Source organism: Protomyctophum bolini (assembly GCF_963924005.1).
Source record: "Protomyctophum bolini genome assembly, chromosome: 6".
Taxonomy (NCBI): Eukaryota; Metazoa; Chordata; class Actinopteri; order Myctophiformes; family Myctophidae; genus Protomyctophum; species Protomyctophum bolini.
In genome coordinates, this window is record NC_137867.1 from 25608414 (window position 1) to 25629731 (window position 21318).

At 43.7% G+C, this 21318-nt stretch overlaps 1 protein-coding gene across 1 annotated transcript; it reads right to left on the reverse strand.

The window, feature by feature from the left end:
- Window positions 1-104: 104 nt before the first annotated feature.
- On the reverse strand, window positions 105-4410 carry cfap73 (cilia and flagella associated protein 73). The gene is made up of 7 exons (XM_080766834.1): window positions 4339-4410; window positions 4107-4212; window positions 2061-2165; window positions 1015-1212; window positions 661-882; window positions 395-553; window positions 105-234 (listed from the first exon to the last, which is right to left on the reverse strand). The coding sequence occupies exons 1-7, from the start codon at window positions 4392-4394 to the stop codon at window positions 196-198; spliced, it is 885 nt and encodes a 294-aa protein (XP_080622960.1). The 5' UTR covers window positions 4395-4410; the 3' UTR covers window positions 105-195.
- Between the last annotated feature and the right edge of the window lie 16908 nt (window positions 4411-21318).

A 21318-nucleotide genomic window follows, 5' to 3' on the forward strand; every position in this document is an offset into this window, starting at 1 on the left:
TTCTGTATTATCTTTGATTAATCTATTTCCCATAGAACGTTCCTTCATTCATTTCAGTTTAAATAAAAAATGATCTGGCAATAGATTCTGTTTTGTGCAGTCTACTAAACAATCTGCTGCAGTTGATATGCACTCATGGTATTGTCTTGTTCTTATCTTAAATCCACCGTTGTGTCCGAGGGAGGCAGGTTGATGTCATTCACTATGCCACTGGTTTTGGATGAACATCAGGATCTGAGGAGAGCAGATTCTGTTCAGATGGAAACTATTCATAATGTTGGACTCTGGCTGTTCAGCCTAGATGCCTGTTTGTCTGCCAAGAAGTTAGGAGTTACGAAAGCAGAACACTCAGTTTATCAGGATAAAATGTTACCCTTGCTGAGAAATTGCTCACCTTATCCAACTGTGTCTCTGTGTCATCTACAGCCACACTTCCCTTCTCCCCCATGTGCCCACCTGTCATTTGGTAAAGGTTAAGGGTCACCATTTTGATTTGGCCCAGCAGCAGCGTCTCCTTTGCTGCAGTGTTCTGGATGTGATTCAACTTATTTTCCTGTAGGGTATATCGGAACAACTGACATTCATTACACACACAAAAAAAAGAGACTAAGAAATTAAGTAGCCTATTTGATGTTTTATCTCATTCAGCAGGTCATATACCCATCTGAGAGCCTCCAAGCGTGTCTGGTCCAGCTGTGTCTGTAGCTGGGACAGCAGGTTGTTCTTCTGCAGCAGCAGGCAGCTCTGCTGGCCTGTGTATCTCTGCAGAACTGCTCTCTGGTTGTCTGTCTGCTCCTGAACCTCCCTCTGCCTCTGACAGAGCTGATCTCTGGTGACACGAAGGGTCTCAAAACGACCCAGCAACTGCCACACCCCCTCAAACTGCAGCACTCACGTGGTGTAGACATTCAATATTAATAATTAGTAATAACAACAAATTGGAGATTTGGTCTCAAGGTTTGACTTCCACATGAAATTTTGAGGCAGTGTGAAAGGTGCACATAATTAGATTACCTTAGCCATTTTGAGAACCTGTTCTAGGAAGGTCCAGTAAAGAGTATTCCTCTGTACTCTGCGCTGTATTTTCTTAAGTCTGTTCTCTAATGCAACACATTGCTCCTTCAGTTCCTCTGCCTCTGCCTCCTTATGAAGGACAATCTGCCTCTCTTTCCCAGCTTTCTTTAGACTTCTGTTACGTTTAGCATCGTTCTCCTGTGTGGGGAAGAATGATGAGATAAAAGGTAATCTGATCAATTATCCACTGCAGCTGCATAAGTGAACAGGTTACCATAAATTGAGCATTTCTTTTTACATTGAGCATTTTAGTGGCCAGAAACATAAAGATTTCTATAAAGTATAGGCCTATAATGAAACAATATACCTTTTGCAGGTGCACCCATAAAAACGAAAACATTTTGCCTATTGATCCCTGAAAATGGTGTTCCTTTGACAAACTTACCCCCAGTGTGGTAAGTTAAGTTGTGCATGCAAAAACGTTCCCAATGTTCCCATTTAATCTTCAAAGAATAAGATTTTGTCAAATAAACTACACATCCTATCACAAAAGAAAATATCCCTTCTGACCTCAAGTGGACACTATAGTCAAGCATAAACAATACCTCATGATGTATGAATGTTCACGTCAGGAGCTCAGTAAAATCAACTTATATATAATAAAAACCACACCCGTGTGAACTGAGTGGTGCAATCCCCCCCCCCCCACACACACCCCTCTCTCTCTCTCTCTCATTAGCAGGCAGCAGGCACGGCAATACCCCTCTCTCTGTTTCTGGCGCCCCCTACTGGTATTAATAAGTCACATACTCGTGCTCACTGATACAGGTGCACACACAGGTACACAGGTACACGGACATTGCTGGTTGTAGGAGTGGTTGCACCACTCAAAAACTCTAGCTTACATCTCTAGGCTATGATCCAAACCTCCATCACATGACTGCTGTATGTGAAGATCAATGTGAACAATTGGTAGCCTCCTGCATACTGCATTACTTGTGAATTCCTTGAAACATGATGTGATCACTGTGGCCCCCAACGTTTACCTTGAGAAATCTGTCAAAGTGTACAAGTGATTCCTTCAGGCTTTCCTCCTTCATCAGCACGTCATCTCTGCGTATCAGCAAAGTCTTCCTTTTCATTTCAAACTCCTATACAGGTCATTGAGTGATGCAGAAAACAATGAGAACTTTTCCTTTTTTTAATGGCAACAGGCAAATTAACATAACTGTGTATGTGATTGATTGATTGAAGTATTTATTAACAGTTTGCAGAATTACAGTACATTTCAAGCACAACTCAAACTGTTAACTGTAAGTGGACGACACCATAAAGCATTACGCTTGTTTATAAGAGGTTTTCAATTCATCATAACATTTAGAGACGTACAAATATACACTTCTATGTAGCCAAAAACAGGAAATCATCATAAAGGATGTAAAAAGGGGGAAATAAACATATACGGTGAGGGGGGAAAGGAGTGGGTGGGGATTCAGATTTTACGGGGGCCAGTTTCGAATTGCAGCTGTCCGTATAGGTGCCCTTTGAGAGCGGTTTTGAAGGAGTCAAGGGATTCACATGTCTTAATGACAGTTGGTAGGGCGTTCCACATTTTTGTGGCATAGGAGTGAAATTAATTTAGTCCCTTGTTTGTGCTGAATCTGGGTTGCACATGGTTTGTTGAACTCCCTCTGGTGTTGTGGATGTGGACTTCATTGACATTAAGGAAGTATTTAGACAGGTACATGGGTAGCCCTGAAACATGACTGCCATGATGATTATCATGACAGTCATGACGTAACTTCACCCTATTTTTGGCACTCGCTGCATTTACAAGTTTTCCGTATATATAAACATTCAGATTTCAAATATAAAGTACTCACATTTTGTCCCACGGGTGTTAGCTAGTAGCAGCCCAAACGCTAGCACTGCTGCATCCCGCGTTCTTTAATAAAAAGCATTTTTGTCCGAGCGCCCCGGCTACTTTTTTCAAACGGGGTTCGTTTGGGAAATCCACAGTTGCACACCGGGAGCGCACTCGCCTATTAGTCTGTATTGGCAGGGCGGTCAGAGTACCTATATCGAACACACCGAGTGCCACCCTCCTCCCGACCGATAGGGGCGCGTAGTTGAAAGCCAATGGGAAAATAACAGGTCGGATAAAAATGCTTTTTATTAAACAACGCGGGATGCAGAAATTCTAATCGCTGGATCTGCTACTAACTAACACCCGTGAGACAAAATGTGAGTACTTTATATTTGAAATCTGAATGTTTATATATACGGAAAACTTGTAAATGCAGCAAGTGCCAAAAATAGGGTGAAGTTTCGTCATGACTCTCGTATGAATACGAGAGTCATGAATCATGGCTAGTACATGGGTATCTTCAACTATCTTGGTGGTGTATCGAATCTTGTGGACCAGACCCATTGCAAGATGCTGTACTCTGTCTTCAACCCTAAGCCATTCCAGCCTGTCAAAATGGGCAGGGGTGAGGTGGGTTCGGGGGGTGAGGCTGACCAATTTGTTTGTTAGTCTGGAGCCTTGTTTTAAGGGCCTTTGAGGTGCTGTGGTACCAAGAGGTGCATGCATAGTCGAAGAAACCTTGTACGAGGGCTCCTGTTAGGGTCTTCAAAGTGTTTTTGTTGACCAATGACCAGTGAGGAGATCCGGTATAGGAATCTGGTTCTTTGGTTGACTTTTTTGATTAAGTGGCCATTTTGGAAAGATTTGCCTCCAGGATGGAACCTAGGTAGGTAATTTAATTTTCGTGTGATAATATTGTCAGTTGTCACCCACCCCAACCAAGAAGCCATCTGCCTAGCTGAGATTACTATTTGATCCAAAAAGAATGGACATGGAAACACATTACTATCGAAGAATCTTCAATTTCAAACTCATTCATCGAGCTTGGTTTCACTGAAACTCAATATGTTAGCCTTATCGTTTAGGAATATTTCTCTCATTTCGGCCAGTCTGGGAAAGAGGCTGTTAAGATGAAAAATAATTACCGTATATTGGTGTTGTGCACATGGCATGCAGTGGACAGATACAAGGACTTGCACCTTTTCATTACTTTAATGTAACTAACCTTTATGTGCCCCTTGAGCTGTTTATCCACCTCCGTAATCTCTCTGTGTTTCTCCAACATTCGTGTGGCCCTTGTCATCAGACACATCTCGACGTCAGACGGCTTTCTATACACACGCAGGCACAGGCCATTATAGGAGGGAGAAAAACAACTTCAAATAATCAATTTGATCGATTTATTTTTGTGGTGGCTAGCATGAAAACGACCTGAAAACATTAATCAACACACTCACATTGCATGCTGTTCCTCATAGACGACGTTGAAATAATCCTCCAAATCCGTGGCCATTAATGCAACCAGCCAAAGTGATGTTTGAGAATTTTAGATTTTCTTTTTTTCCCCCGCTACTAAACTTTCTATCAAACAAATTATTCCAGTGACGCATGCCTCCGTTTCTACGGCAACATACATACACTGCACCATTTTACAGCCCCTAGTGGTTTAAATTTGCACAATAGTATTTCAGAACCCTAAACTCCGTGGCTGCTGTTCTCCCCAAGCCCCGGTAGCTCGCCGTGATCGTATAGTGGTTAGTACTCTGCGTTGTGGCCGCAGCAACCCCGGTTCGAATCCGGGTCACGGCATTGCGAGACAATGTCACGGCATAAGGGCAGACTTTTTGTGAGGTCAACTCAAAGGACAAAATGTGTATGAATTAGAATATTACACGTTTTCTGTTTTCTTGGCAGTTTGGTGTGTGTGTGTGTGTGTGTGTGTGTCAAGGCTGTACCCTAGCCCTTATTTTAGGACTCGAACTTGGGCAGGAATTTTCGAGTGAACAATCGGACCAATCATGACAAACACAATTTTTCGGGCCAAACAAAGAATTAGAAAGTAGATAAAACGGCAGGTTACAACACGTTGTGTTCTTTGTAATTATTTGGTCCAAAATATTGTGTGCGTTGTCATGGATCGTCACGACAGGAGTTGGCTTCGTACACGACGCTTAAAGGTCTTTAAATAAATAAGTTTTGAAATGCCTATGGAGAAAAAATTCCTGGGCCACTCGTCGTTCTGAAAAGGGGAGGGACTGCGACGCTCTATTGTGCAAAAGGATGCCTGTTTAACAGATTTAATGTAATCAGCATAGGGCGCAGCAGGGAATCGAACCCCATCCCAGTAAACCAGGAGCTACATGCCTGTGCCAAAGTGCTTTGTTTGCGACGCAACGCAAAAACCTACCCTACCCTACCAGCCCTACCCTACCAGCAGCAAAGAATACAAAAACAGATACTTACCCAGTTACTGTGAACCATCAACGTTCTTCTGCAGATGACAGGCAGTGTCCACAAGTTAGGTGAAATGACAGAACCGGCCGAAATTGTGGCAGTCGACGCAAAAGACGCAACGCAAACGAGTGCAACAGCAAGCAGCCCGACACGACGCAACCGCAGGAAGCCGGAACGCAAACGCAAACGAGAGCAACACCATCAGTAGGCTACCCTGCAGAACCACACCAGCGACAGCAAAGGACAATAAACAAGTTTGCACTCACTGTGCAGCAAGCAGCTCTTCCCAGCAGCAGCTATAGCATACAGTTCCTACCTCAATGTCTTGTGCAGGGAGGGGGGGCATCGGTCTGGGACACTTCACATGGGCTCCAGGGTAGGGTGGGGGTCCTCGGAAGCCTAAATTGGTGGGGATGTGGGGCCCACGGACATGGCTCGTCAGTCGTCTCAGGGTCCAGGGCTTGGTGCTGCCTCCTACACCACTGGTGCAGTGACTCTTCATATTCTGGAATTACATGAAGAGAAAAGATAAGTGTCATTAGTGTTATGTAGGCCTACATCACATTAGAAACACATGTGGCTGTATAGCCTTGTCAGCCCCCACAACCCATAAAAAGTTCAAACATAAATCATAAATCAAATGCTTTCAAAATAAACAAACAGTTAACCAGTTGATCCAAGTTAAGACACCAAGCCTATTGCCTATATGACTCACCGAAGAGTAACCAAAGGTTGTCACAGTGGACAGGAACATGCTGCTGTCAAACATTTCGGCCATCTTGCATAGGTGGGAGTGGGGAGTGTAGGAACTGATGTCACCTTTATACTGCCTTGATTGACAGTTGACATGGGTTGCCATTTGCGGGTTGCCATGTTGGCTGGGTTACATTTACATTGCCAAGGCAAAAAGCAACAATCAAAACTAAATGTATGTACATTTGAATTGAAAGTCAGAATATTCAATAAATCAGTGTCACACACACACGTTTGTTGCTGATTGGCTGATTGGCTGCAGGCCCATCACCAAATTAATGTGCACAGGGGATTTTGGAGAGAGACACCTGGGACAGCACAACAAGGAGATAGACATAACTTCTGACAGGAATGCACGGGAAACTTACTTTTTAACATATATCACATTCTCGCCGAGATATATTTTCAAGTTAATAAAAAAGGAAAAAAAAAACAACGAATGGTTCAAATGCATTAATTAAGATTCGAGTGCCAACCCTAACAAGCGAACATTCAAACCTTGAATGTTTGGGGACAGCCTTAGTGTGTGTGTGTGTGTGTGTGTGTGTGTGTGTGTGTGTGTGTGTGTGTGTGTGTGTGTGTGTGTGTGTGTGTGTGTGTGTGTGTGTGTGTGTGTTCGCTCTACACTTCGTGAACACGTAAATGAGGCACAGTGGCACACGTTTTCACATAGATACACATGAGGCTGGGTGGACGCAGAATAGATATTGCATTGTATTACTATAGAATATCAGCATTCAGCTGCATGCACACATGACCGTTACATACTACAGTTGACCATTACAGTTCTAATAGGCGGGGTTTAACACTCAAAGCAGAGCTAACACTGGTTAACCACTCCCTTGCCTTGAAATAACATTGCATTAAGAATCAACTTACTTTGTATCTATCAATAAAGGTTAAAGGCAGAAAATAGAAAAAAGGGATGAATCATGTTCAAGTTGTTATTACCAAGGCTAGACATCCACGGTGATCCACCACAAAAGCAGAGCTCCATCGAGGACTTGTTAAAAAGTTACAGGTCTTTTGAACTTTGAAGTCCAGAATGCTGCCAGCTTTAGCCTAATAGCTAGGCTAAAGCTGACAGCCTATTGTAAATATATTCTGCAGTGCAGAGCAGTGTTTCTCAACCTTTTTGTGCCAGTTCCCCCCTATCATGGACAGTATATGAATCACTTAATATCATATAGTCCTTAACATGTCAGTTGCCTGTTTTATGTAGCAGTTTTTGTATTGGCCTACCTTAATTCCTTGGACTGTACACATTATGAAATCTATGAACACAATTTTCAATCAATCAATATCATCACATGTATCATGACAGTATCATGGTCAGTAGTATCATGGTCAGAATCATGTCTTGATTGATTGATTGACTGATTGACTTATAAACAGTTTGCCCAAAGAAAAAAGAAAGCACTGGCTTGTTTCCTTTGGGGTCCTGTGTATTTAATTCATCTATATAGTTAGTTGTACTAAGTAGTATACTATTAGTACTTGTATGTCGTTTTTGATGGCATATAGTAGGCTATGTTGTTTTTCATGATTTTCCACGCTGAATTCTTTTTTGAAAATCGTGAAAAATGGTTTTGATGGTTTTCGACAACATAATATAGTAGGCCTAGACCTAGTGTCAGATTAGGCATAGTGTCAGATCAACAAGAGTTGCTGGCCGTATATGGTGGGTGGTGTGACATGTCACAAGGCGTGATGTCGTGAGCATATATGGATGGCGTTAAGGGTCACCATGATGTCACGTGATGTCACGAGGTCAGATCCATATATGGAGATCTAAGGGTCTGTCACAAGGCATGATTGATTGGCAACCATATGGTGGTGTGACGGACGCGACACGCACAATGTCATAGTAAATGCAACCTTTGCTAGTGTTACTTGCGTCGCGGCAACCACACTGGTTATCATGAGACTGTCACAATATAGCCATATATTGACATTCCCATATTTGCGCTTAATATTGATGACATCAAGGATCTCCATATATGGGCATTCCCAGGCGATGCACTAATACAATGCCTGCTATGCCCATATATATGGAGATACATGATGTCATCAATATTAAGCCCATATTATGACCTTTTTCTTCTTTTTCTTTTGGTCTTTTTTTAATTGAAGTTTTTACATATATGGATTTTCTTTTCACGTTTTCAGGCCAGGGTTTAACATTGAGCGCCCTTTTGAAAATGCAGAAGTAGAGCGTTCTTCCGGGTGCTTCAAAATGCCACTGAGCAACTTCCATCGAAATGAATAGCAGGGGGCGGGGCTGTCGCTCTGGTCCTCCCCCAAGTGCCTCCCCAGTGTCTGCCCAGTGCCTCCTCAGTGTCCCCCCCAGTGCCTCCCCAGTGTCCCCCAGTGCCTCCCACGCAGTGTCTCCCCAGTGCCTCCTCAGTGGCGCTGCCTCCCCAGTGTCCCCCCAGTGCCTCCTCAGTGCCTCCCCAGTGTCCCCCCAGTGCCTCCACAGTGTCTCCCCAATGCCTCCCCAGTGTCACCCCCAGTGCCTCCCCCAGTGTCTGCTCAGTGCCTCCCCCAGTGTCTGCCCAGTGCCTCCCCCAGTGTCTGCCCAGTGCCTCCTGTTACGGACTGTTCTAAAGTCTAGGGGAAAACTGCCCGCAACATGTATGGAAGAACACCACCACTCATAAAAGAGTATTTATTTTAAAACAATAAGTTACAAAGTGGCTTATGCCTGACGCATAATGTTGATGAATGAACGAATAAACAAAAGAAAGACAAACAAGACGAACTCAAATCCCTAACACATAACAGATAAACCTCTTTAGCCCCATTGCCGAGCGAGAGAACGTATGTGTGTGTGGCTGCGCGCGATAGTCTTTTTTATTAATATAATATATATATTATATTATATTATAAAATATATAGATATAATATTAATAATTTGGATTCCCGTGTCGGAATGGCGGTACTTTTAAAAAAAAATCCCGTGTCGGAATGGCGGTACTTTTGAAAAAAAAAAAAAAGTACCGGCATTCTGACAATTAGAAACCAATGTCGGAGTGGCGGGATGTCGAAATGGAAGGCTGATCCCCGTCATCATTGATGTTCATTGCAATGCCATTGCATTGCAGCTGAGTGTCAGTGGCAATGAGTGTCAGTCCAGATTTTAACCCTTTGCTCTCCTTTTCTCCAAGTTGGAGTATAATTAACACCACACCTACAATCAATTCCCAGGACTTGCAGCACCCAAGCCAAAGCCATGCTACTCATACACTGAGTTGGCGATGCCCAGATTTGAAGTACCTATAGTCTTGTGGTCCAAAGGCAAGAGCTCAGTTGTTCCATTGTAAACAGAAAAACCATTCAGTGTTTTTTATAACAATTATGTGTCCTGGTTTTGGGGATCATCATCCATTTCTACAGTGTGTTCGCTGTTAATTCTTTCAAATACAAACTTATCTTCAACTGGGATTTCAGATAATGGTCCATAGATTGTGTGTACAACGTTTCACGCAAATCGTTCATAGATCCGAGATCCAGAGCTTACTGGTCAAAGTGACAGATGTGTTCCTCATGAGTTAAAGAACATGTGGAAACAAGTGCCATGACCTTTGGCCAAACTCATGAGTTATGCCTGTTCAAAGGTTTCATTTAAAAAAAAATGCTATAGCGCCCCCCTTTGACCAATTGGAGTAAGGCTGGTTTCAGTGCTATTTGGCATGACCCTCTACCATACTGTAAAGTTTAATAAGCATATGACGTTGCATGTATGTATTATGGGCAAAAGAAGAATTTTCACAAAACAGAAATTTTCATTGGCTCATAAAACTAAGTACTATAGATTCCCTTGTCCGGGTCCAAAGTTCACGTGTAGAAATTCTCGTGCATTTTGATCAAAGATCATGGGAGGAGATACATTTTAACGGATTTTCATATAATTCCAAATGGCGGGTGATCTAGAGGTCAGAGGTCAAAAGTAAGAGCACGATACATGAGGCATATATAGAGCGCCCCTTTCAGAAAAGCGAGTGGCCCAGGAAATGAAACCCCAATGCATTCTTCCATCGGCACTTCTAATATAATTTATTTAAAGACGGTTACGCCGCGGACAAAGCCAACTCGGATCGTGACGAATCATGACAATGAACACAATGTTTTGGGCCGATCAAATAATTTATAAGACGAAAAACAAAACAAATAGTGTTGTCTCCTGACTTTCTTTTCTTCTTTCTAATGATTTGATCGGCCCAAAACATTGTGTTCATTGTCATGATTCGTCACGATCCGAGTTCCTGGGCCACTCGCTTTTCTGAAAGGGGGCGGGCCTGCGGCGCTCTATAGTGTATCAAAGTTTTATTGCCGACGGTCAAACGGTTCATGAGCTATGCTATATACTATCAAAGTTTGCATTTTCAATTGAGTGCTATAGCACCACCCTTTGGCCAATGGTCGTGGGCTTCGCATCCTCACCCTCTACCATATTACAGAGTTTCATGAAAACCGACTGCACGGTCCAGCCAGAACTGCTATTTTTGGTGGAAGGAGAAGAAAAAAAAGACAAAAACAATAAGGGACCAAGTCCCTTCAGGACTGCTTTGCCCCATAATAATAATAATAATTATAATAATAATAATTATTATTTATTTTAAATGTCATGTTTTCATTGATTGTATTTCTAAAAGCATTCAGAATGATTTTGAGGATTTAACCTCTGGCGAGAATACAGAAGTTACACAAAGGTACTCTGGCCACATTGCCAGATCAGTACAGTGCCTTGGGTGACAGTGGGAACTGGCCTGGGGTGTGATATTAGCGCACATAATGGAAATGCCTTGTGGTGTCATATTTGCATAATACAGTATATTTCAGGTGTGCCATGGACGGAGGGGCCGACAGTGACAGTAACAATGGCCAAAGAAGTGCATCTGTAGATGCAGATGTGTATGCACATTGCACACTAACCAATGTGGTGGCAGAGAGAACATGGAAGAGAGAACCGAAGACTGAAAATGAGTCAGTGAAGAGGAAAAACAACAACATAAAGCTAGAGGCAGAGATGATGCCCTATCCATTTTTGATGAGTAGATGGCATGCTAAACATACACACACATCCACATGCACTCAGGCGCACGCATGCACGCACACACACACACACACACACACACACACACACACACACACACACACACACACACACACACACACACACACCACTTTATTAATACTAATGGAGCGAATTAGAATGAAAGCATATTGTGGTGGATGACAGGGTGAGTGTGAAGTTGTGGATATGGAGACATCACACCCATGTAAACACCTACAGACCTTTTAACAGTCTCGGTCGAAGGAAGAGAGGCGGAGAAAATGAATCACTCAGAGTCTTTGAAGATATCTGACTACTTGACAGCCTGCATGTCAATTATTATTTTATTTGTTCTATCCAACTAAAAGGAATCAACATATGCTTTACCAGCATGATGAACTTCATGCTCCTGAAAATAAAAGTAAATAAATAGAATGACTCAAAAGAAAAACAATTATATAGATCTCACTATATCTGTCTCACTCCCCTTTTCTTCTCTCTGTCTTCAACACACACCCATGTTCACACAGTAGCTCACACTTGACTGGACAGGTAGCAAACATTTAGGTATCCATTATTAAAGGTCAACACTGTGGTGCAAACAGATTTTGAGAGGAAGTCTGTGTTTATGCAAATGCCCTTGTCAGACAGCGGGGGCTATGGCTTTCTGACACCATCTATTAATAATGAGACAAGATCCCAGAAATGCAAGGGACATGGGCAAAACAATGATGCTACCGGGAAACAATGGAACACGACGGGGAGGACGAGACTGTGGTGGAGGCTTTTCAGAGCCTTTTGTGTATATCCATGCAGAATTTAGAAGGTACTGTTGGGAGTGGGGTTGGGGGTCTAAATGTGTATCATTGCATTTGTTTGTCAATTGATGTTTGTGTTTGTATCCCAGCAGTGGTCTTGTCAGACCTGTTTGCAAACATCCTTGTACATGGCTAGAGACAAGCCTCTGGGGATGGCAAGTGGAACTGAAGGGCAGAGACAGAGAAACAGGCCTGCAACTGGGCTCTGGAGCAACCTGCTGCACTCCTTAAGCTAAATTCATCCTCTTTGTCATACAGCAATGTCATTCGCTGAAGTATTATAATAATAATACATTTTAAATTCATTAGGCATACATAATATAATAATGTTAGCCAGTTTAGAACATATTCAACAGAAAACATTCAATAGAATTCTTTGCTTCAAATTAGAGGGCCAACCCGTTAGGGGCCACTGCCAGGATGTGTGGTGACCTTCACTTCAAACAGAAGAGCTGATTTGTGTTCAGTGATGTCCTGCTGGCAGTGATATGCTTACGCTGGGTACCCCTGTCCAGACAAGGGGTCTGGAGTGAGATCAGGGGTGGCGGATATGATCTGGATCGAGTAGTGTGTGCGTGCATGTGTGCGTGTCCAACCTTGTGTGTGTGTGTGGGGGGGGGGGGGGGGGGGGGGGGGGGGGTTGCGTGCGTGTGTGTGTGTGTGTGCATGTGTGTGTTTGTGTGTAGGATTATCGTGCCTCTCCACTCCTGTGGCTGTAATCAGACGGGACATTGGCTCCATGTCGGCCCTCAACCCCCCCCCACCACCCACTGGGAGCGCCTCTCTCCCTTTCAGTCTGTCAAGCGTGTTTGCCTGCCGGTCTTGGGACTCGAGACCTTGGAGCATGGCGGTATGTAAAGAGTTTAAAGCAATTATACCTGCTTACATCGCTGAATTTCTTATCCACTTGTTATCTTAAATCATTGAATCACTGGAAGAGATAGACAGTGCTTCAGTGCTTGGATACTATATAATGGTACAGAGGCGATCTAGTGCTACAGACGGACTGGAGGTGCTCTAGTGCTGCAGGGTCGCTCTAGTCTAGTGGTACCAGCAGGATTCTCTAGTGGTACGGGGGTACTCTAGTGCAGGGGTCGCGAGACATGGCCAAAGCATTTGGCCATGCATAGTTATGCACAATGTCATTCAGGAGTGCCGTGGGCGAAAATGGTATTAACAGGAGTGCCATGAAACAAAAAGGTTTGATAACCACTGGTACGGGGTACTCTAGCCTAGCGGTACCGGCCAGGGGTAGTAATGTGAAGTGAAGTAAAATATTTAGGAATTATATATGCAAGAAGGTTAAACCAAATCTAAATTGTTATCGTCATATTAGAAGCGACTTATCAGCTAAAACTGCACAGCTCTACATGCATGCTATATTTTCTCGCACCTATAATACAGCATAACAACATGGTCACAATCCTCTCAAACTGTCTTGTAACCGAGGGTGACCCTACAGGGCCTCCTTGTCTGGTCTTGTGAGAACGAGTGCCGAAGGATTAATAGGAGAACAGGGCCTATTTCCTTTGAACGCAGGCAGAGCCGGTGATCACTAGCGAGGTCTTGGTATGGTGTCTGCTAGGTGATCTGGGTTCTTTCTTACTTCATTCTGTGTATAACCTGCGCAGGCACTCGTTCTTATAGTCCCGGGACGTCGGGATGATGTCACGCTCTGACGTCCCGGTATTGATGTCCGAGACATCGTGACGTTCCTTCGTAACAGTCTTAAAACCCAAAAACATCAATATACAAACAGTGTTGAAACTAGGAGGACTGTATAGGCTGATTAGGTAGGATGTTGGTGCCGCCTTGGCGTGTCGGTAAGAACACAGAATGCAGAACTGGGGCTGTAGTCTAGGAAAATTGGCCTCAGATCCTGTGCAGCAGGGGCGTGGCCCAGTGCGTTGCGTTTCAAATGAAATGCGAATCAAAAGACAGGGGCGGGTTCCACACAAGGGGCCAGCTAGGCACTCCAATGTTGAAGCGCTGGTCCCTAGTGGTAAGAGGAAGGACTGCAGGCGGACCCGTGGATTCTTGACGAGGAAACCCCGTGCAACCGAGCGCCCAATGTAAAGCCCAGGTGCACTCTGGGTGCACTTCCGCATTTGGACACCAAAATTTGGTGTCCAAATGCGGAAGTGAAATGCTGAATCAGCGAAAAGACGGTACTTCCGGCAGCCTTCCGGGTGCTTCAAAACGCCACTGAGCAACTTCCACTGACATGAATAGCGGAGGGGGCGGAGCTTCGCGCTAGTTTAGTCTCTATCCTTTTAATACTCTATGGTTCCACATGGAGTGGGCGCTACATCTAAATAAGACGGAAGGGAAACAATTGCTCCTTGAGCGGTGGTGGCCTACTACAATTCAATTTGGAATTGGATTCCCTTCGGACTATTTTCATGGTATGCACAGTGCTTCAGACCGGAAAGGGGAGTGTCCGCTCAGATTCTGAGCGCAACGTACTTCCCTCACAGGGATACGTTCCTTTTTTCCCAGAAGTTCCTTTTTTCTCGCCCGCCTAGTGGCGAAAAATAAAACTTCTGGGAACTCAGATTAGGGCCGATTCATACTCCTAGGAGATTAGAGCCGAATAAAAGTCGGTTCGGCGCTGTAGAGCCTACAATTTGACGTCATTTGAGGTTCGGGGGCGGGTACCGTCCTAAAGTCGGCTCTTCGGTGCTACTGAAAATTTCTGACGAGCCGAAATCATTTCGGCACTACAGCGCCGAAACAGCGGTAAAATAGGAGTATGAATCGGCCCTTAGGTACGCTGTAGCTTGCTTTACTTCTATTAGGTAGCAAACAAATGTGTGTGTGGTCTGTGCATAAACAAAAGACATAGAAAATAATCATCAGTACAATCTCTGGTTATACAGAACATCCAAGTCACTTTCATAGGCAAAATATACATTTCTAAACATTACAGAAACATCCATAACAATTGTCTGTCTAAACATCCATAGTGTCACAAAGTTATCAAACAAACAATAAATAGTAACAGCAAACTTAGGTTGACCATCAAACTGTTACATGTAAGCCTATGTACTGTGATAACATGCACAAAATACACTTACATAATCGGAGCTCTGTCAAACACAAACTGAACTCTCTCTGCAGAGCAAGGTGAACCTACTAAATTATAATTAACAGCGCAGGTGCCTGTAATGCAGTCTCAATCAGTCCAATCAAAGGCCCTCTGCACATGCCTGTTGGCAAGGTTTGAAAATGTTGTGGTTTTTTCTACTATCAAATTGGTTTTTAAATGTTTACATGGTCATGTTTCACCTTAATTGTTCTCTGGACTGGTTGATAGACTTCCAACTTCCATGTTTACTTTTGTATTGTAGGTTAATGTAATTTTGACTAATATTATTAGTATGTATAACTTTTTTGTACTTGATTGGGTTTTTTAAACTAAAGTGTTAAGGTGCTTGCACACTGGACGCGTTTTTCAGAAAACCGACGGAGAAACGCTGCAAAAAATCTGAAAAACGTGCTCTGTGACTGTGCAGGGACCTTTACTGTATATTATAAAAAAAGTCTCCTGTGTACAGGTGGTGAAAATTAGCACTTGTGCTAACACACTGTAACATGGCCAAAGCATTTCCGGGGGTCCCCAGCCAAAAAACGTTGAGAACCACTGCTCTAGTGGTATACAGGGGTACTAGTGGTGTGGGAGCATAGGTCTACTCCAGGGGTACTCTAGTGGCACAGGGATACTAGTGGTGTGGGAGTAAGGCCTACTCCAGTGGAACAGCGGTACTCTAGTGGTACAGGGGTACTAGGGGTGTTGGAGTAAGGCCTACTCTAGTGGTACAGGGGTACTAGGGGTGTTGGAGTAAGGCCTACTCTAGTGGTACAGGGGTACTAGGGGTGTTGGAGTAAGGCCTACTCCAGTGGTACAGGGATACTCTAGTGGTACAGGGGTACTAGACTCTAGTGGTGTGGGAGTAAGGCCTACTCCAGTGGTACAGGGGTACTAGGGGTGTTGGAGTAAGGCCTACTCCAGTGGTACAGGGGTACGCTAGTGGTACAGGGGTACTAGTGGTGTGGGAGCATAGGTCCCACACCACTGGTACAGGGGTACTCTAGTGGTATACAGAGGTTGTGGTGTGGGAGTACTCCAGTGTTACAGGGGCGCCAGATAAACAGCCTTCACTGATCAAGTTATAGTCTGAGTCGTCTGACCCTGGACTGCCCGGTCTGCTGTTAGTTTGAACTCTGACCCCAGCCTTTGTCTTTTGTATGCAGCACACAGAACAACTCGAGCACACCCTCACCCACGCATGCATGCGAGCACGCACGCGCGCACACACACACACACACACACACACACACACACACACACACACACACACACACACACACACACGCATAATACCCTCTTATCCTTGACAGCCCTTATGCTCATATTAAGATCTACTCCAGTGATTTGGTGGCTATCTCAGCCATAAACTCTCATTTGGAGGAAATTAGCTTGGGTCTGGGTCTCGTTACTATACAGTGCTTAATAGAATCACCATTATTGTGGCTTTTAAATTAAAGCTAGCATGCATGGAATGGACAATACCATTCAAATAAGCTCTCCCTGCCAACCAACTTTGTTCCACCATTTGGGTTTACTGCTAATATTCAGAACCTTCTCATTGCTATTCTTACTGATTTTAATGTTATAATTATATGAATTCATATCTAATGTGAAAAACAGTACCTATACATTCGGCATGCCCATAAACAATAAATATGTTATGTATAGTTGGTTTTGAATGCTATATGTATTTGAATTCTGCCAAGTGCAGTCACTCAACACACTATGAACAACTAGCAATTTCCTCCACTTCTTCATCTCAACTATTTCTCATTTTAAGTCAAACTAATTGCAACTGATATTGTTGTCTAGGTTGACAACGTCGATATCTGAGGCTGTCCTTTATATATGTCCCTACTTTTAATTATATAAAATGGAATAGAATGGAAGTGTATGAAAGTTGCCTATCTTTTTCGTGTGTGTCTCTGTGGCACTCCAATATGATCAGATGGTTTGTATCAGTGTTGTATTATACAGAGAACCCTGTTGCCACCACCACCAATGAGACGAGAGCGCAATCAGACCACTGGAGAGAAAACATAATCAGCTTTACCAATTACACTCCATCTCAGACCACTTATTCTACAAAAAATGACGTCATTAATGTTAGAACATAAAACAAATGCCTTTCAATGTCGTTGCAAGAGATGTGGGTCCAAACTACACATTTATATATTCAAGCCATTATATGCTGCAGTTTATATTCAAATCAAATCAGCTTTGAATTATTGGCACCGTCTGACGTTGGCTTTACAACACCAACAATATAAAATATTGTGCCGAAAAACACAAACCTTTTTGGTTTAAATAAAGGTTGCGTATTAGACATTCACAGTTAAGCCCCGCTATGGAAATGTAGGTCTCCAGGCCAAATAATTGACATTTAAAAATGTCATTCTGTATTTTTCAACCACTTGTGTATATGCAGTCCTAAACACTCAACATAACAGTCTGTCTGTTTGTCCTCTGTCAGTCTGCGTTCGAAAACAGCGACAGTAAGTAAATTTGAAAGGGATGAGAAAATGAGAATATGGAGAGAGGAAGGGGGAGACAAGGGGGATGGGGGCGAAAGGGGGGTGGGAGAGATGTAGGTCTCCAGTGGACAGATAATGATAAGCACCACTTAGGCTCTTTGATCACAGAGGGTCATCAATTTACTGTCAGACCAGTGTGTCTGAGAAAGTCCTCTGCTGATGAATTAAGCTTTTCCACATAGACCGACATGTTCGCACATCTGCATGCACGCACGCACACACACACACACACACACACACACACACACACACACACACACACACACACGCACACACACACACACACACACACACACACACACACACACAGATATATATACACACTGTACGTATACGCTCACACTTGCAGTGTGTTTACTTACCACTTTACTAAAAGCTTAATTTTTATACCTATCCTATCCAGTCTCTGCAAAGCACCGTTACTGTACTGTATATATCTGTACATCCAAACATGCAATGATGTGATCCATCTTCTCCACAGTTAGAGGCCTCCTGGACCCCCCCTCACCCCTCTCAGCACTCTGTTTGTCTGGAGACAAAGGGTTAAGGAGGAACAGACCCTCTGAAGAGCTGCCTGCTTAACCTCTAACCCTACGGTGCGTGAGAGAGAGAGAGGGAGAGTGGAAGAGAGGGGGAAGAGAGAGAGACACAGAGAGAGACACAGAGAGAGAGAGAGAGCGAGAGAGAGAGAGAGAGAGAGAGAGAGAGAGAGAGAGAGAGATTTTTAATACCTGAAGCATAACCAAACCAAAATCAAGACAATTGGTAACTACATTCTAAATAATACTAATAATTACAATTTACAATTTGGGCATTACTTAATCCAGCACCAGCATGCACAATAAGTTTCATTACAAACTCTACCAAACAAATGTGTGGTAGAGTGACTTTTACTTTTTCTGTAAAAGCAGGCGTGTGTGAGCCTTGAGCAGGTGTAAGGAGGGAGAGGTTAATGCCACAAACAGAAACACCAGATATATTGACTGAGAATGTGTGCATGCATGTGTGTGCGCGTGCATTTGGTTCCATTTTACACTCTTGAGAATAAAATGAACACAGAGGATTTGACTGTGTTGGAGGGGAGAAGTGAGAGGTTGTGTTAAAGCTAAGACAGCAGGCAGGCGGACCACCAGCACACCCCACCCTGCTGTATCCCCAAACCCATCCAACCCCTCCCATTTCTGGGCAACAGGTTGTCAGTGAGTGGGTCCAGCTGGTGGAGACTGGAGATGCCAAACAACCTGTCAGAGATAAGAGGAGGCGGACAAGGTATACACACAGGACCCCACTCCACTGGGAGGGGGGGGGGGGGGCATGCACACCCAGCACCCTACTCCTCTGGGAGGGGGGCATGCACACTAGTCCTGAACCCCACTCCACTGGGAGCGATATCGGTTTTATCTTCAGTTGTTTTCCAAGGAAAACAAATATCACTCACTGCAAGGGGGGCATGCACACTAGCCCAGGACCCCACTCCATGTGTGTGTGTGTGTGTGTGTGTGTGTGTGTGTGTGTGTGTGTGTGTGTGTGTGTGTGTGTGTGTGTGTGTGTGTGTGTGTGTGTGTGTGTGTGTGTGTGTGTGTGTGTGTGTGCGTGCGTGCGTGCGTGCGTGCGTGCGTGCGTGCGTGCGTGCGTGCGTGCGTGCGTGCGCGTGTGTGTGTGTGTGTGTGTGTGTGTGTGTGTGTGTGTGTGTGTGTGTGTGTGTGCGTGCGTGTGTGTCCAAATTATCTACAAATAAGTTGTGTGTCTTTATTCAATGTCCTTATTTTTTCTTTGTAGAGGTGGAAATTATTCTGACAGGTCATTTGTACTGGTATCTACATTGACACTGATAAACTGTACACCACTTACGATCTGGCACTTGTGACATGGTCCTTTAAATAACCACATGGGAAGGTTGCATTACTCAGTAACAAATATAGACGCTGCAGCGATTCAAAATGCATTAAAATTGAATCCATTTCTATATATAAATCTGTCTTTTATTGTCATAGGAAGAATCAATGACTTTGTTTATCACAACCATTTGTCCCCACAATAGGGAGGTGAAATCAGAATCCGTTTATGAGAAACAAACAACTTCAAACAGTACTGTCTCATTCACAATTTTACAACAAACTAGTTTTTACAAATCTAGAATAATAAATACTATATGAGCAGTACTATATGAGCAAAATATCATACAAACACATACAAACACGAACATTTCCTAAAACAATAGAGCACTCTCTCGCGCTCTCTCATGCGCACTGTCACGCACGCACCACACACACGCACGCACGCACCACACACAGGCATGCGCACACACACACACACACACACACACACACACACACACAGCATAATCTTTCTCTCACACACGCACACACACACACACACACACGCACACACACACACGCAAGCACGCACGCACACACGCACACTCACACAAAGGAATGATGAGGAATGACTTCTTTGTTCTTTGTACTAATAACAGTAATGGCTGACAGCAAGAAGGCCTTTTCACATGTTGCTGCATATAAAACACCTGGGCAAAAATAGGATCATAAAAACATTAAGTACGGTAACTACTTCTCAGCATGGTATACTCTTTTGCGGTGTAGAAATAGCTTTCTGTAGAGGTAAAGGAGGTAATGGTAAACACCTAAAAATAAAATAGATGGTATATTAAAAACAAATATTTGTAATACCAGGATTGGATAAAAAGAAAACAAAGACAATTAGTTGGTTCATCATAGTTATCACATTTATGTGACTACCCTGTTTGGCATGTTTTCTGAGCAATCCTCTCACACCATTCACTAAGAAGTCAAAATGGGCTAACCTACAAAAAGAACGCAGATCAACCAGGGATAAAAGAGTGGTGCCAGGTGATTGGTTGGCTAGGAAAAACAGAGTGCTGATTAGTCAGATTGGGGTGACTGAGAGGACAGTGACAGCTGTGTGATGCTGACTCTGAGCTGTCCTACCCAGAATGCAGTGATAACTGTGTGTGTACAGGTCACTCAGCCTGTAGTGTGATCTAAACAAACTGTTTATCTCTGTGTTGCAATGCCTGCAGCCACTACTGCCTGTTTAATTGGGAATTAGCTCATAGCAGTCTTGAGCTAAGTTGACACGGGCTACCCGCACGCACGCACGCACGCACGCACGCACGCACGCACGCACGCACGCACGCACGCACACACACACACACACACACACACACACACACACACACACACACACACACACACACACACACACACACACACAAAAAGAGACTTAGCAAGGAGCTGTGTTTTGCACCTCTAAATAAAATAAGAAATGTCTGCCTCAGGCTCTACTGTTAAAATGTTGTTCAGTCAGTAAAAGTTACTGCTTGTCAGATGGTGGGTCACAGTAGACGTCCTTCACAATGCTGAGACCTGTGAATGAGTGAGACAGGAAAGCAGCACCTTTGATGTTAAAGCCTGACAGGTCTCAAAGTGCAAATATTGAACGCCATCAGTCAGTCTGGGTATGGAAGGAAACCTAATGGACCACACACCTCTGTTTGTTGTTTTGTGGAACATACTGTACATCAGATTGTATATCCAAGTAAAAAAGGAGCAAATTATCTGTAGCAATCCATGGTTCCATCCAGCACGATTGGAGACGCAACACAACTGGCAAATGCATCCTCTTCACATGGCACAATACCACACTTTTCACAATTATGTTACAAAATTAATATCGTATTCAATCCCAGT

Coding starts and splice junctions, on each gene's coding strand:
- cfap73 (XM_080766834.1), bottom strand. CDS start 4,394: ATGGCCACGGATTTGGAGGATTATTTCAACGTCGTCTATGAGGAACAG. Junction 4,213..4,338: donor TATGAGGAACAGCATGCAAT/GTGAGTGTGTTG, acceptor GCGTGTGTATAG/AAAGCCGTCTGACGTCGAGA. Junction 554..660: donor GCTTGGAGGCTCTCAGATGG/GTATATGACCTG, acceptor TATACCCTACAG/GAAAATAAGTTGAATCACAT.